This window comes from Haemaphysalis longicornis, unplaced genomic scaffold (assembly GCF_048455015.1).
Source record: "Haemaphysalis longicornis isolate Haplotype H1 unplaced genomic scaffold, Haemaphysalis longicornis Haplotype H1 scaffold_7, whole genome shotgun sequence".
NCBI lineage: Eukaryota > Metazoa > Arthropoda > Arachnida > Ixodida > Ixodidae > Haemaphysalis > Haemaphysalis longicornis.
Genome location: NW_027526422.1, coordinates 192,246,529 through 192,264,642, shown reverse-complemented (window position 1 = coordinate 192,264,642; position 18,114 = coordinate 192,246,529). Strand labels below are relative to the sequence as shown.

Below are 18,114 nucleotides of genomic sequence, written 5' to 3'. Positions count from 1 at the left end.
CCAACCCGTCCCAACCCCCACTCCCAGCCTCGTCCACCAGAGGTTTCCCCACATCCCGGACGCTACCTCGCCGACAACCAGGACCGTGCCGTTAGTCAACCCCTGCCACTTGACCACTGCCTGCCCACGGACTCTTCCTGACAACGCACCAATTGGCATACCTGTACATCGTTTGTTTCCCGCCACATCTTTCATCTGTCTTTCAACCGCCACATCTTTCAACCGTTATACATCTGTCATCTTAACGCGCTACGCGCTAAGGGGGGAGCCCTGTAGCGGCATCATCGCGATCGCAATCAGCGCCACTATCATCATCCACATCCTTTCACCACTATCATCATCAGTGGACTGGCACGTCAGGAGTGCCACGCGCCGCGAGAGGAGATCGAATTCGACCGAGCGCCTGGGCGGTCGCTTGCCATCTCCGCTCCCACTCCAGTTCCGGCCGGGCCTTGCGCATCCCAATAAAATGTAGGAGGGCCACATCGCCTCACCGAGTCCACGGCTCCGCTTCCTACAGAGTGAACGAGGCATCCTGGGACAGATTTGCGCAAGCTTAGATGGAAAGGTTCCACATGGCGGCAGTGGTCCTGAATGCAGCATCTCTAACGTTGCCGTAAGTTTTCCGCGACCTAAATGCCAGAAATAGTATAAATTCCAGCATGCACTTCTCGAGATAGAAGCATGTCAAGGCTGCTGGAAACGTAAGTTTGCAAAGTTAGACTATTCTTGTCTAAAATAATACCAGTGCTCTGACGCTTACTAAAGCCGGACAGCAGACCTCTTGAAGGATGTTGGGAAAATTGTACTAGAAAAACTGTCAAACTTGTATGCCCAATGCCTAAATGACCGCGAGTGTACGGGAATCTCGAGAGAACGAAAACATCGTCCTAATCTATAAGAAAAAAGATATGAAGAAACTTAAAAATTACAGGCCGATGAGCTTACTGTCAGTCGTCTACAAAGTACTTACCAAGGTAACCACTAATAGAATTACTGGAATCTTATAATTCAGTCAACCTAATCAACACGCAGGGTTTCGTAAAGCCTATTCAACATTGCACCATATTCACACGAGCAATCAGGTGATAGAGAAATGCGCGGAATATACTCAACCTCCAGATATAGCTTTCATAGATTATGATAAGGCATTTGACTTGGTCGAAACCTCAGCAGTCATGTAGGCACTCTGTAATCAGTGTGTACACGAGCATTACGCGAGAAAAGTACAGGAAATCTACAATGGCTCCACAGGTACTATCGTTCTCCATAAGAAGAGCGGTGAAATACCGATAAGGAAGGGCGTCAGACAAGGAAACACAATCTTTCTAGTGTTAGTCACAACGTGTTTACAAGAGGTATTCACAACCTTGAATTGGGAACAGGTGGCCGTAAGCGTTAATGGAGCATATGTAAGTAACGTCAGATTTCCTTATGACGTTGCATTGCTAAGTAACATGAGGGACGAATTGCAAAGCATGCTTACCGCACTGAACAAGCCGAGTCACGATGGGCCTGAAATTAATAAGCGGCAAACTAAAGGCTCAGCAACCTTGGGGGACCAAAGTGTTATGAGATAGGTGGCGAGGTTGTGGAAGTTGTAAGCTAATTTATCTACCTAAGTAGATATATTCGCATTTACCCCGGATCCGAACCATGCGTCAGGGTTCGGTAGCCATTCTGTAGGCATTCCGAAACAATGAATGGCACTGCGCTGCGCTGGGTTGTGTGTTCTCTCTCTGTCCTCGTTCTTTTTGCGCTATGAATTCGTCAAGGCAGCCTACCATTGTCCTTAAAGAAGAAAATCTACTGAATAAATTTGAGGCGCTAAACAACGGGGACGAGAAGAAACAGGTAGACACAGACAAGTCGTCGTTGTTTAGCGCCTCAAATTTATTCAGTATGTTCAACCAACTAGCCCTGATTAAGCTTTTTGTTACTTAATATTTCTTCTACATTGGGCTCTTTCCTATCGTCTCAAGTGGCGCCTTGTCTGTGTCTACCTGTTTCTTCTGGTCCCCGTTGTTTAGCGCCTCAAATTTATTCAGTATGTTCAACCAACTAGCCCTGATTAAGCTTTTGTTACTTAAAAAAATCTAAGACGGCTGCGTATTACCGGCACTCCCCTACGGGGCAGAAGCTTGGAGGCTCACTAAAAGGGTTCAGCTTAAGTTGAGGACGACTCAGCGTGCAATGGAACGGAAGATTAGAGGCGTAACATTCGAAACGAGAATACATCGGAGTGGGTCAGGGAACAAACGCGTGTTAGGACATATTGGTATAAATTAAGAAGAAATGGGTGTAGGCAGGGCATGTAATGCGAAGGCAAGATAACCGTTCGTCATTAAGGGAAACAGAGTGGGTCCCTAGAGAAGGCACGGGGCACCACAAGGTCAAATAGGCAGATGAGATCACAAATTCTGCGGAAATAAATTTGTCGCAATTACAACAAGGCCCGGATAATTGAAGATCTGTGGGAGAGGCCTTTATGATGTTGTTGATGATGATAATAATGATAATGATTAAAGGAAGCCGGCCTGTCAACTATACCTTATTCATCCCAATCCTAAGTAGGATGAAAAAATATTTGCTGTTTTTCTTTGATGTGCATCTATCAAAGCCATGTCGTCATCCTTGTCATCCATGAGCATCCATCTTTGGTGAGCATGTTGAGCTGGTTTAATTTACAGCTATGGCGTAACCAGGCGCCTTCTTTTCTCACTAGTGTTAAATGGGGGAGTCATCCCAGGAATGACCTCGTCACCTTCGTCAAGTAGTCGTAGCATGGTTATTGAGCGGCGAGCAGGAAACGTGCCTCCATTACACATGACGAAAAGCCAATACATAACCTAACTTCTTTACGGCATGGCGAATAGAGAGCACCGGTGATACAGGAGAAGCCGCGTGGCGTACTTGAAACTTGAGTCAGGCGGAGTACGTCTCAATCGATGCCGACGACGTACTGACTTCCATCGCCGAAGGGCGACAATTTATAACGAAAAGTCCCATCGGGCGAAAATGTGTCCTGCGTACTGCTCATGGAAAGAACAGTACAAATACTCTAAACACATCTTCCCTAGATGCAGTGTTACAGTGTCCCTAAAATTAGCGGAGAGGTGTGCAGGATTCGATTCAGCGCATTCTTCGCCGGAGATTTGTTGTGGGGGCGATGAGTCATGCGCGCCACGGCCACAGCTGGCGAGGCGGTTTAGGTGGCACAGGCGACAGACCTCGAGGGCAGGCATCATTGATAAGTGCAGACCTGTTCGAGCAGGAGCTGGCTTCACCGCAACACAGGAAACTTTATTGCAGTGCACCAAACTTGTATCACGGGTGCACAGGGTACCGGCGAAGCATTTGCCACTGAATCGTAACACTAGCAGAACGGACGCTACGGGCAATTCACTGGCCTTGAGGGGGAACGATAACGGCTACGGCGGGGCGCCTTAAATACTTAGGCGCATTTACGACCACAACTGAAAAAATATTAGTCCCCGCACGCCTCATACACCATTCTGTCAACCAGAGCCACTTGAAGTGCTGAGTTGGCGGGGAATCGACTATGAGCCCATGGACGTTAGAAATGTACACCGTAGTGCGTTTGCACTCGTTCGCTCACGCAGCAGAAGACGCCATTGATTTCATTTTTTTTTTTGCTCAGCTTGCAGTGAGGAGCTGAGACGGCCAGAAATGCTGCGTATTTTTACGGGTTACCTTTTGTCGTGCCTGCCGTTCTGGACAGATAGTCACCCGCAAATGAGGAACATAAGGCGATGGTTTTTCTTTTTAATTGCGGGTATAAGTATGCTGTATGTTCTAAGTTTGAAGGCGTTATTTGTGTTTGCAAAATGTGACGCAGCTCTGATTCGCCAGAGCATATTTGTCGGCAAAATTATGTCGGTAGGCCAGGTGCAAGCTATAAAAAGAAAAACCAACTCAAATTTTGTGAACCAATGTATGGGCAAGAAAAAGATGGGAGAAAACAGAGTCTTGACATGAGGAAATAAATGTATTAACTTTGGTGAACTATATATAGGAGTCATTTTTTTTACCTTGCGTGCGTTCATTATGCGTGTTTTTGCCCTACTCAGTATCCCTTCATGTCTTTCAGCGAGCCGTGGAGACTTGAGAAATAAAACGCTCAGAGACAGCAGTTTTTATCCTAAAATTAGATTTTGCAGAACACGAATCAATAAATTTAGCACATAATTGCCCGCTGGGCATATTCAAGTGTCTCAAAATGTCATCCTGTGCAAACGTCAGGTTGTGGCGAGCTCATCTCTATTCTTGGTGTCCAAAGCTGTTGATGCGTGACTGCACCTGGTTAGGGAGAAATAAAATTCAAGAGTATTCACGTTACTGAGGCGATGAAATCCTACAATTTTTCAAGCTACGAAGGGCAACTTTGATGCGCTCGAGTCAATTCGCTGTTTCTAGGCAATCATTCACGTAGGTTCTGTGGCAAATACCGAAAATATGAGCGCGTGGTAAGAACATCTTTATTTCAGTCATTTTGCACTAAGCTGTAAATGCAAGCAACGGGATAATCTTACCTCATCAGCTGGCAACTATATAAAACTGGCTCGGCATCTCTATATGATACCACAATGCGTGTCTTAAATGTGTTTTGGTTTTTGTTGCTCTCATCCCGTATCAAAACTTAGTTTCTCACTCAACCGCTCTTTTGGTTTTCGGTTGACAGGAACAATGACATTACCCCGACTACAGCGTTTCCCAATGGCGAGGCTCGATCTACGACGTCATTACCGGCAGCTATTGCGAAGACTTTACCGAAGCCTGACAGATGCTGGGACAAAGCAGCGCTTGCCTGCGCGGCCACAATCTTGACGGCGGCCACCCACTCAAACTCCGGATTCTTCTTCGTGGCTTTCATGAGGTTGTTCGACGCCAACCGTGAAGCCGCAGCCTGGCCTACAAGCATCTTCCAAGCAGGTGACGAATCTTGTGGTGAGTTTTTTCTCTGAAAGCCACATTAGGCGGCGCCAGAATTGCCTAGAGGAAACGTTCCCATCATTCACAAATGGCACATGCAGTGTCCGGCAATCTTTCAAGGTGTCCCGAGAGGTGGTGTCTGCTATAGCTGGAAATCGTCTGCTCCCGCGCCGCCGTCTGCTCATAGGTTCGCTATTGCGGAGCGCTCATTCAGTGAGTGCACGGCCATAAATTGGCCGTGCACTAGGTGCTACAGCTATAAAGCTGAGGTTTTGTATAAAAGGCGGCAATAAAGGCGCAAGCGATAAAAAAAGAAATATAGCACGACGTCGAACAAACGTTTAGAACGGTGCAGCCTAATTGGTAATTATATACTGTTTTGGTGATTTTAGAAGCATTTTGTAGCGTATAGAGTACTTGTAGAAAAAGTAGAAAATGCGCACTGCATCAGTGTGTTGAAAAACATTTCTGGGCATGGAAGTACTTTTAAAGCGTGACACTCTCTGAAGCATTAGGTGCCTCGCTATCCGGGATTCCCGTAGCGCAGGAAAGCCCGCAAGATTTTATGAATTTTAAGTTGGCTGCAAACGCACGCTTGCACCAGACAAACATTCGCAATGACCACGCCACGTTACATGGGAGAATGGAAAGAGATAACTATGCACAGATCGAAATATAGCCAACGTATCGCGCAAAGCAGCGAAAAGGGGACAGGAGTATGCGACAGCTTGACATTAGAACTACCGGCACGCTTTGTGGTCCAACGTCAGAAGTCGAAACCGATACACGCAGATTGATTTAAAGTGATGTTTAGGTTGCGTAGTTCTTCTATGCTCCAACCCTCAGGTCGCCAGATGCGCGGCATAAACATAGGAATAACCATTGCGATTGCTCAATGCCTCCCGAAATTCTAACGGCGAAACGAAACAAATGCCTGAAACAAAACTGTGTGTCTCGTGAAATATACACTAAGAATTCATAAACTAAAAATCCCAAAAGTCAGGGAGATAACTCTGCAGTACAACTCAGAATTCGGCTGTTGTAGCACCATGAATGCAGCGTTTAAACCAATGGAGTAACTTTTTGCATTTTGAACTTTCAATACTTTTATGGCGCAAATAATTTTTGCTTGTTGGTTTGGTACGAGTCTTAGTCCTTTTGGATATACTCATGCATCGTAAGTTGCTGTTTATTCCTGTACTACAGCAGAGGTTAAAATCAGCCTGTGTACGTTTTGTATTTCGCAACTCACGATCCCGGCAGCGGAAATATTTTTACATCACGCCAACCCGCTGGGCTGCGCTTACCGTGCTAGGCTACAGGACTCTACTGAAATGCGAAATTAAGCAGCCTATCCCTCTAGCCATCCCGCAGTCTACCAGAGTCACACCCATTCCTAGAAATACTGACCCCATCTATAATAAGGCCCGCCGAGAAGCAGCCTGAATACGAGCCCGTAGAAAACGCTTCCGGAACTCCCCCTTTACTGGGTACACAGATGCCTCTTCGTACCCCCAACAGTCTGACAATGCCGCGATCGTCAGCGACGCCAACGGTGCAGAACTGACTGACACTACACGTTTCACGACATCTTTTGAAGTATCAGAAGACGGGGCTATCGCATTGGCCGCTACGACTGGGAATGGTTACCTTGCTGTAATAGCCGACTCCCAAGCCGCCCGCCGCAACTTACTGCTAGGTCGCATATCACCGGTGGCTCTCACAATTCTGAAAAGGTGCACCAGCGCATGGATAGCACATCATCTGGACCCCCGGGCACGAGCCCTTCGAGGGAAACGAGGCCGCACAGCCGCTCCCCGCCTTCATACTCACCAGCCCGTTACTAAAAAAGTGAAGACACTGAGCACTTTCGCTTCCTGAAGCCTATTCTTCTTTAAACGAGCACAGAAATCCTAGCACAGTGCCGTCACGAATGACGGCATTTCCCGCCACCTTATGTCCAAATGTCGACAGCCGATTATTCTTTTTTTACCCACGGCAGTCTCCTCTATTCCAGGTACCCTACCCTCTAATACGCTGCCTGTAATTTCCGTCCCCAACCTGGCTCCCTGCACCGCATAGTAGGGAATATCAGAAAACCCCCTTTAACCCCGAACGCTCACCCAACGTACGAGCAGTGGGCGGGGCGGCAGGCGAGCACAGACGTCTCAACCCAACGTAGCCTGGTGGAGAGGGCCACGGCATGCACCGTGGACCAAGGCTTCCCGGACCAGAGGAGCCCCCCCCCCCCCAACCGCCCCCCCCCCCCCCCCCCGGGCGAGCGCCCAATCATCAACCCTCGAAGCTCGTCTTAACAATGTCTTTCAGCAACTGACTCTATCCATTTGAACACAAAAGTATTTTATTCCTGGATACCCGAAGATTTCATTTACGTCACGGGAGTGACGCCAATACAACGAAGCAAGCTGCCTGTAAAGGGTGCACTCCTGCACACAGAGCCTTCTGGCGGGGACGCAACCTTTAGTACTCTAGAGTACGTTATACTTATGGTTGTTCGTTTTCGGATTTTATATTTTAAGACGAGAGTGTTTTATGCTGGGACACACCAAGATATTACAGACGTCATATCCGTCATGGAAATGACGCAACTACATCTTTGCGGAATCGACCCACCAGCAGGACGTCGCTCGCCAAGCACACCCACAAGTAACCCGCCAACCCGCAAATCATGCTCAGCAGCAGATTCCGGTGCACATTTCACTTTCGTGTCTACGAATTTCTATGACAGAGAAATTTACCACAATTTTTTTCCTAATTTGTTGCTCAACGAAAATTGATGACGCCAGTGAACTACCTTCTGATGCATGCAACAAAGACGCGGGCAGAAGAAAGATGTTGCACTGCCTCTGAGGGAAAAGAAAGGAGTCCCTGATCAACCCGTTCGTTTGGCCGTGGGTTTTATTGACGGTAGTTAACTAACCTTGATCTGCAGGGCGCCATATAGAATCGAGGATAACATACCATCACCTGGCCGCGCAGAAAATGTTCTGCCGAAATTTAGTGCGTTCAGACAAGACATTAAATTGGCAATGTTACTGAAATAATATTTTGTAAAGTCTTAATACACCATTTACGCTACTAGCACCACTAAGCTATCCTAGCTTATATGCGGGAACCGGTTACCAGTAAAAATACAAGGCGCCAGAACGTAATACTAACGGCCAGCGACGATAACTATGAATTTGTTCAGCAGCTTTATAGTGTGGAAATCCCTCTCGCACGATTCCTTGCAAAAAATTACGCCCATTCCACGAATGTGCCTTGGGTTCATAGCAAGCGTGTTTTCTTATTTGCTATGCTGCAAAACGCAGTCCATTCATTGCATGTTTAAAGGGAAGCGAATGATTATAAGAAAAGTGAGATGTCGCCGTGATCGACAATACTGGATCAGGGGCTCAATTCCCTAAAGGTACGTCCTCACTTGCGGCGCAGCGCGTGCGCAGGGCCGCGTGCGCAAGAACGCCGCCGCTTTTTGGAGGCCAGACTACTGGGAGCGCGCGCGCTCAAAGGCGGCGGCGGCGGTGGCTCAAACCGGTCCTCGCCCTCTCCGACGGTGTAGCAGGGAAAAACGTTTCTGCGCGCTCGCCGGCTGTCCGCGCCGGCCCAGCTCCCCGAGGAGAGCACTGACCTCGCTCACGTGACCTCGCTCACGGGACTCGGGTGCTGATTGGCTCGTTGAGTTTGGCGCAAAGCGCCCTGCCGCGAGAATTGGCGGTGAGATGTTTGAGTGGCGCCCCCTGGCTCTGACGTCGGCTTAGGGATTCGCGCCGCTGTCGTCTGCTACACTCCGCTTGTGAGAGCAGCAGTGTCTGTGCCAGAAATCGCCCGCTTTGTTGCTGTAGTGCGTTAAAAAGCGTATTTCTAGTGATTCAGTTATTTTGCCAGCTTCTGACGCATCTGAATAATTTGAAGCTGTATCTTCCACAAGTTTGCAACACACGAGGAGATGGAGAACAACTTTCTTCAGGGCATCGGTCAGAAGATCATGTGTAACTCGTCTTTTCTAGCTTATTCGCGAGGATCAGCGATCAGAGCTTCTCGATAAGTATTCAAAATGCGTAGGCTTCCCTGCAGTATTTTTGAGATGCTCTTATGAAGACTCAACAGTCTAATGCTACGTACCAAGCACACGCGCATCGCACACGCGCATCGCACAGCAGGAAGTAAAACGGCTGTCTTCTATTTATTTCGTTGTTTTATTCCGTCTTGCATCAGATGAATGTTTCTTGCTTTTTTTTCTGCCCGACACATTAATTTTTCTTCACCGTCACAAACGTCTTATTAGGAGGTTTGGAGATGTTTGGGAGGCTCACAAAGATCGTGTGAATATTTCCTTCATGTTGTATGGCATACATTCCCTTCTTCACAAATTGGCTTTCATTACGGCTGCGTGCAAGAAGGTGCATATCCGCGGCATGCTTTGTTTATTCACATGCAAATACAATGAGAAGGTTTGTGCTACGACACCGCGATCGCGCCCTAAACAACGTTGTCCACAGTACTCGAAGGCGGCTTTTGTGCTCCGAATTTCTATTGTAACCATCGTTATCATAACGAACTGACTCTCAACCAGAACAATGATGACATGATTACGGTGTTGAAGGCAAGATATACTCGCTAACTAACGCAATCAATAGTATACCTGCATATATTACAAGAATCGAAACCGATGAATATATCCAAGCCGCTCTTTATTGCTTTCCAACCCTTCCAGGCATAAAGAACAAATTCTATTCTACTCGGGATGGCGTTCTGTGAATTGAAGAAAATTACTTTTACTCTCTTGTCCTGGACTGAGGACCCGGTTCACTAACCAGCTCGATTTAATTTTAAATAAAGTTTTCTCCTCCTCCTCCTACTCCTTCTCCTCATCTAGAGTGCAGTTTTCCAATAACGCATATCCGAATATCGGGAAGATATGGCTGTGGAAAACGTACCGAAATATCCCTCCAGGTCTGAACAAACAGTGTTACTGTACGAGACTCGTTTTGCTCAATAAACTTCCATACTGGCTAGATGCGCCTGGTATAAAATCAGCACGCGCCTATATACTCAGTGGGTTATTTGGAACTCAACCTACAGTTCTTGCGGCCCATAGTGCATGTCGGCAAACCTTCATGCCTTGACACCGTAAAGTGGTGTGGCATAATACGTTCGAGCGTTCGGCAAGGTTGCAAAAACTGTTTTACCTCACATATGATTACCGGGAATCGTAATGCCTTCTGCCAAAGCCAACAGCCCTGAAGGCCTATAATTTGTTTTGGTCTTCCATTTTCGCTGTTGTCGGTAATTAGCAGCGGACTGTTCCATTTGTTCGAAAGATTGCTTAATAGAGAAGCTGACCCCTAGCTCCGACTCTTCGCGCTCCGCACAGGACCGGCTTCGCAAGGAATGGGGCGACGCCGACAATGTTTCTTCCATAGCGGTATCCAAAACTATACTTTAACTGACACCATGAGCTAGTGTATGCGATTTTAAGCCTATTATTGTGATAAAAAGTTACCCACACGCCAATTCTGGTGCAGACAAGCATCAGATGTTGACCGAGCGCGAAGAAACAGCAGGGAGAGCGAGCCTGGGTGAAGCAGACGACAAATGCGATAATCCCTAAGCTGACGTCACGGAGGCACGCTTCGCAGCGCCGCCCGTGTTCGCGCTCACCGCCAATAGGTCCGCAGACCATTCGTGCGCGGCAGAGGAATCTTGCCGCGAAAGGGCGTTTTGCGGCGCCGCAAGTGAGGACGTACCTTGAAGCGGTGGGCGTTGTTTTCAAGCGACACAGTGTTGTTATGCATAGGCATTTATTCTTGTGTTCAGGCGTCACTTGGAGGGCGCTGTTTTGAGAGAACTGAGCCACTTGGGGTGTGTGCGGCCATTTCTGGCGATGTTATAGATCATCGGAACGACGTTTGATATAGCATACCGCCGATATATTGCCAGGAACGTGCTACGTATGGCCGCAGTTATCCATGCCGGTAGCGCCATGACACATGCAACCACTTTGTGTCGTAATATCTAGGGACCCTTTCTTTTTCTTTTCTTACTCGCAGGTTTCATAGGAATGGGGCTCCAGAAATGGTTTGCTCTTTCAACAATAGCCCTCATCGGTAGTGTCCTATTCTGGGCAGGGATACTGCTTTCAGTATTCGCTCCGAATTTGACGTGGATGACTGTGACGTTCGGTGCCATGCAAGGTAAGCCGGCTTTTTTATTTCCACCATACTTATGTAGCATAGTGTTTTGAAGCAACGTTTTTTGGCAACAATGAGAATGGCTACAAAGTGGATTTCCACAAAAATCACTGCATTCGAATGCTTGCTTGTTAGTCTGGAATTAAGTGCTGGGGTCTCACTGGTGGCAATTTTCAGTGGAGGGATGCGGCATATGGGCTACGACTAAACACGGGGTTGTGGGGGAAGGTTTGTGCTGCTAGTGTTTTGTACCGTGCTGCTCACACAATCGTCCGCAATAATATCGCTTGCACATTGCGTCTCCCTCACTATGTAAAGCTGAAATACGTAGACGCAGAATAAACTATGTAACAAAGTCGCGAAAATGTGCGAAAGAAACCAAGACCTTTTGGGGGAAAGAATGGGCGATACAAGCTCGACTAGAAACTCCTGTTGCGATGGTGTCGTTCATTTATTCTCCCGAAAGTTGTTTTTTGCGCGTTTTTTTACGATAAACGCATAGGAACTCACTCAGTGTGCTTTTCTTCAAAGATATAATATCAGCCATAAAGACCTAGATCTGCTTTTACTGCATCGATGTCATTACATTGAAAAAGCCAAGAAAACCAAACAGATATTTGGTTCATTCAAAAGATCGCACCTTTCAAATTGCAATTGTACCACGTAATTGCGCCAACTTACAAAAAGCCATAAAGAAAAAAAGTATGTCTCGTTCGTTCAAAAGATCCCAGCATTCAAAGAGCAGTTGTAGCGTACCTATGCAAACAGCACTCATGCGACGCGAAGAGGAAAACATGGAAATCACCCCTGGGGCGCTCTCGGGCATGTGCCTTCAAGTATTTGACGATACCGTCATCTGTGAATGTGGCAGGAAACATTCGGACAACCACTGCATATATTGCACCCCCCTCGCCACAGGGTGCATTGCATCGACCCACATAACGACGGGGCATTTTTTTTTCAATCGTGAAGGAGGGCCATCAGGCCGCCCAGCAAACCGCCGACCCCGAGGTACGCGTCATAATTGACTACCTCGCCGTGGCAAAGGCCTTTAAGGAAACCTTGCCGGCATTTAGCGTGGAAAACCCCATCCTCGTAAAGGAAAAAAACTGGCGCAGCTCTCTCGCACTAGTTTTGTAAGGCTGGAGAAACCGTAGAGCCTGCGGCACCTCGCCATACGTCGGAGACCCGGCTGTTGTACCCCACATGGACTTCTGGACTTGCCGCTGAAAGTTCTCAATGACTGGCAGGCTCGGATCATTTTGTCCGCAACCCTTCACATCTCTCCCAAAGTGAACCGCGTTAGCGCGCGCTAGAAGTCATGGCAACCGGCTTCGCGAACTCGGTGTCTGTTCTCCCCACTTAAGACCCAAACGCACGTGAACTGGCGAGTAGTACATCACGTGAGAGAATACGCCACAAACGCTGGGCATAGTGTCCTCGAAAGTCGAGCAGGCCGAAGCAGCGTGCTCATCCCGTGGCGCACGCTCACGTGCTTTCCGTACATTTTCTTGGTATTTCTTGGGCAAGACCACGTGCTAGCCTGTCCTACGCGGGCACTCCTCACGAGGCGCACGCTCACATGTTTTCGGTCTTTCTTCTTGGTACTTTTTTCGTCGTAAAGCCATACAACGAACTAAAAGCGTAAACAGCTCTGCTGTTAAAACTTCGAGCCTGGAAGAAAAACAAGTTACCTTCTGTCGTCGCCGCAGACCTTTATGACGAAAGATTGGAAGCGTGCCACAACGACCTGTCTTCTGGACATATTTGTGCAGCTTGTATAGTAGGAAAAACCGAAGCAACATACTGCTGTCCACGCTTCCCACCCGATGTCTCCCACTACGTCCGCCCCTTCCGTGACTGCTAGAAGCCAAAAGCGCCGCCGACTACACTCGCCAAGCTTCTGCAGCCAATCGCAGTACCTTGGAGGCCTTTCTAAGAGATCAAAATGAACCTTCGGGGCACTTTTCTTACGTCACAAGTCGAGAGCAACTGGATTGTTGCAGCAACCTATTACATGACGTGCTACGTAGAGAGCGTCGCACTTCCAAGGGAGTCAGACCAAAAAGTCGCGAAATAGGAGCCCTTATAGTCCTAATCCCGGTCCGGGGAACGACATTTACTACGGAGATCATGCGAGGCGTCCTACGCTACAGCAACACGAATCACCGAAGAACGCTAGTCTATGACCCCTCAAACGAACAGTCTAACCGAATTCCCGATCAATACGATCACGGATATGCTGTATATGTGCGTCAAAGTGTAACATAAGACGTGGGACAAAGTTATCCTTTAAGTCACGCCTCCATAAAAGAAAGGTATCAGGAAAACAACGCAGATGGCACCATTCGAGCTCGTGTACAGACAACAGTGACTACTGTGCTCGACACCATGTGGCCAGACGTGGTAAATGACGACTTTAACTCCGACGCCCAAACGTACCTGCAGCGTGCGGAGGAGGTCCGCCAGCTTGCTCGAGTTCCTACAACGGACCAGCAACTCGTGGGTGCCAGGACGCTCTTCACATCTCTCCCAAAGTGAACCGCGTTAGCGCGCGCTAGACACCGGGACGCCGAGTATCGTCAAGGTAATATTGTATGGGTTTGGACACAATTCCACGATGCGGCCTGAGCGAGATGCTCCTGCGATGGTATTTCGGACCATACGAAATTCAGCGACGTGTTGGCCCCGAGTTTGTCAACGAAATTTACCGCACGGAGACTGCGGCACGTGACGACGACGCCAACGGACCCAATTCGCCCATATGGTTCGCCTCAAGATTTACTTCGCCAGATTGCGGGCTTCCTATTGTATGGATAATTACCAGCCGCGGGGCTCAACGCCTAAGGCGCTGTGCTACTGAGCACGAGCACGCGGGTTCGATTTCTGCCCGGGGCGGCCGCCTTTCTGGTTTGTATTTTGAGCACAGCGTCGCTGCACTCTTTCAGCTTTTAATTTGCGTACTTTTGTTTCGTTACAGCCACTAGATGCGCCCGGGTATCAGGTTTTTTAGCGAACCGCGCGCTCCCTTTTTTTGTATAACGCAAAGGTAATCTTGTTAAGACTGCGGAAGAGTGCTACTCTGCGGCCACGGTCGTAGGGTGTTTTTGGTGATTGAGAAATGTTGTCAGAATTATTGGAAGTTACTACGAGAGGGCTCAACAAATAAATATAAGGAATGCAAAGGCGTCAACATTGGATTCGATGACGTTTGGCTTTGCACATCCCTCGTTGACCCATTTCCGGCGTTGGTGTTTTTTTTCGAGTTATTTGGAGGGAGCATGTTCGCTCTACTGCAACAGGATTACTTCAGTTAAACCGTTCTTTCACATGTGACAATATGTGAGAACCCCTTGCGCGCTTGCGCAAAAAGGTACGACATAACAATTATTTAGTATTTTGCGAGTTTGGTGGCCGATGCGTGTGCACGTGTGCCGAACTCAATGAATCTAGAGAGAATTCACAGTTACTGACAGTTCGCAACGCACAAAGCGTTTAATGTCAAAAGGGGGAATACATGAACAAGGCAAACAACACTTGCGGAAAGCTTTAGATTTAAAATCTGCTGAAATTCTGAAAACATTCTACAATACTCGGGGACAACCTAAACAAACCCTTCAACACTCTTTTGTACTTTTTTGAAATCCTAAATGCTTGCAGAACGCAGCCACCCAACACAACCTGTACTTAGATTTGTGTGTCGCAAAATACCTCAGCCAAAACGTACTGCTCTATGCCCTTCAGATAACTTGGAAACTCACTCAAAATGTTTTTTCCTATTTTCCAGTCTTGATGTTCTTCAACCGCTCGAATTGCGTGATTAAGACCATGTAGCGAGTGTTGGCCGGTTTTCCTTCAGTTGCCGCAACGAATGCTTGCTGAGAGCAACTTTCAAAATTAAAACAGAAAAACAAAGCAGTAACGAAAGGGATATCTCATGCGACGAGCAAATCACGCAGTGCCGCTCCGTGCCGGCGACAACTATAGCTTTCGCAGTGCTTCCAGAAGCGAAGAAAATAGTGAAAGGGTTTATCGGAACAGTTGCAGGGTCCCTTTAAGAACGCAACGGAAGTTTCCCCTGCGCCTCATCACAGCAAACGGCTGTTACACCGCGCGGCGCAGGAAAGTGCCTTACTGCGAGCATTTTGTACTTCACATGAGACAATTTCGCTATTTTTCGCACTTAATCTTCTTTTATTAAATACCTGAAGCGACAGAAAAAAGATTATCTGTGGAAAAGAAGACGATGTTATGCGTAAGCGCAATAACGTTTCAATACCTGCGTGCGCGTTGACATCCGGGTACGTCGCTTCGGCGGAGTGACACAGTACAATTAGCTATTGCCCTTCTCAATTTGCACCGGGTATAATGGGTAGCATGCTTATGCCTCTCGTCTATAGTGTGAGTTCTTTACGACCAAATGTTTTGTTTGTTTAAACTCTGACCGACAGTTTATCTACATCTACGCTATTATAACGATAACAGGTGTTACTTCGACGCTTACTGTTCGATGCACATTACGACAATTATTGGCACCGCAACTATGCAAATAAACAATGTTACTGAATCTTAGCTACGCCCGGATATGCTCACATACAGCAGCTTCGCTATGCAAGTCTTCCCCGTGAGTGCAAACTTCCGCGAGTGTTTTTACAATCCGGTTTTTTGATTTGCCTTCTCATTCAAAGTGCAATAAAAAGTTGGTAACAACACCCTAAAGGCGCTGTGTTTTGTACCGCGGATTTTTTTAGGTTTTTTATGGTAAATAGAGAACGGAGAAATTTTGTTTTTGTGCACCAATATTGCTACGTAACACCTGGAACATTTCACATAGCATTGGACTGGACCACCAGGTGGTCAATCCATCGTAAACTTCACCTATGGGTATGTGCCTCATCAGTGGGCGCGTACAGCAAGCCGAGAGACGAAGAAGAGATCGCGCAGAAACGGACTCGCACGAGCTGCATTGAATTCCTTGGCTTTGGTCTCTTCGCCTTTAGCTGTAATTATCTGTAAATAAACAGCTTATTCGCATCTGCCTCGTAACATCTTTTAGGGGCGAAGCTCATTAGGGCGTGGGTCTGTCCATCCTCGACGTATGTATGTAGCCACCTCTAGTTTAGTTCTTGGATTGTTTACTAGATGGCGTGGCTACCTCTAGTTTAGTTCTTGGATTGTTTACTAGATGGCGGTACTTGTATATGATGAAAAGATGCGCTTGGATTGTTTACTAGATGGCGTGGCTACCTCTAGTTTAGTTCTTGGATTGTTTACTAGATGGCGGGGAGCGTTGTAATAAAATCCGTTCGCTGTTGGCGCGCGCTCGGAGTCGCCCGATCGATAAGGCTGCAGATGTGCGAGCCCGCGAGGCAGAAGCGCACCGTGAAGCTGCGCGACGCCGCCGCCAAGATCCTGCCGTACGAGAGCGGGAGGCCGAAGCGTGTCGTCTGGCTGCGCGACGACGCCGCCAAGATCCCAGCGTTCGAGAACGAGAGGCCCAAGCGTCACGGTAACGGCGCGAGGACCCTGCCGTACGTGAAGCGGCACGGCTGCGGCGTGAAGAGGACCTCCAAAACGTCAGAGAACGGGAAGCGGCGAGAAAGCGCGCGTATCGGCAGGCAGACCCCGATGCAGTGAGAGCTCGTGAGGCGTCTGCAAAACGCATCAGGCGAGCTCAGCCCCAAGGTGCCGACGCGCGGTTTAAGCGAGACTTTCTAGACGTTCCGTTCGGACACAGATGTAGTGGGCGAACTTTCACTGAAGAGTCACGGTTTTACCGATGATTTCCCCTCAGGAGCTTCGCCCACTCATCATCATTCACCCCGTGGATATGCTGTGAATTTTTTTTTAGTGGAGGTTGCGAACTTCCCTCATGTGCTTGTCACCAGCGCAGCTACACCCTTCCACGGAGCTTTGGGGTGGGCGACACATTCGTCGACGAACGATGCCTCCTCCCCCCGAGACCTCAGCCACCGCGCCACTCGTCATCGTTTCCCAGCCCCGTGACCCAGGCTTTTTCACCGGTGATGATGGTGCCGACGTGGAAGAATGGATCCGCTTGTTTGAACGTGCCAGCGCCCATAACCGGTGGGATGACGCATTCATGCTGGCTAATCTGCCTTATCTTCTGAAAAAACGGCCGACACCTGGTTTGAGACAAATGAGCACACATTGTCCAGCTGGGACGCGTGCAAAGAGAAGTTGCGCGAAGTATTCGGCCGACCCGTCGAACTCCAGCTCGCCGCAAAGCAACAGCTCGCATCCCGTGGCCAGTCGACAACCGAATCCTACATCACGTACATACAAGCTGTTTTGGGCCTCTGTTAAAAGGTAGATTCGCAAATGTCCGAAGCCGATAAGGTGGGCCACGTACTCAAAGGCATTGCAGATGACGCCTTCCACGTGCTGATTTGTAAGGATTGCACTACCGTTGATGCCATCCTTAAGGAATGCCGACGGTTTGCGGAGGCAGAATGTCGTCGCATTGCCTACCAGTTTGCTCGACTGCCTCACACGGCGGCAACCTCGTCTTGTCGAGATGTGACGCTGCCACCGCGCACACCGCTGACGCCAAGCACGGCGGCTCAGACTGAGAGCCTGACCAAAATAGTGCGCCGGGAGATCGAGGCTATGACCCCAATCACTGCTTCTCCTTACACGCATGACCGGACCGCCCCCACAATTTCCCTCATTCAAGCGGTCGTTAGAGACGAGATCGCTGCCCTGAGACTTCAATCGGTTTGTGCCTTGGGACGCTGCGATCCCTGCGACGGGGTCCGCGCAACCTCTACTCGTAGTGATGTCCCGCCGCGCTACAATGTTCCACCACGGTTCCGACGGCGCAGCTCTGGCGAATGGAGAACAGCCGATGACCGTCCCATCTGTTTCAACTGCCATCGCGTTGGCCATGTCTCCCGTTACTGCCGTAGCAGCTGGTCGTCATCTCCAC

The 18,114-nt window shown here is 48.5% G+C and overlaps 1 protein-coding gene across 1 annotated transcript in view; it reads left to right on the top strand.

Moving 5' to 3' along the window:
• The window catches only part of LOC144145660 (uncharacterized), a 59,287-nt gene that overhangs the window by 13,578 nt on the left and 27,595 nt on the right, over window positions 1–18,114 (top strand). The window contains exons 2-3 of the mRNA XM_077677329.1: window positions 4,703–4,968; window positions 11,025–11,168. Coding sequence (XP_077533455.1) covers window positions 4,703–4,968; window positions 11,025–11,168 — 410 coding nt within the window. The remainder of the gene's footprint in view (window positions 1–4,702; window positions 4,969–11,024; window positions 11,169–18,114) is intronic.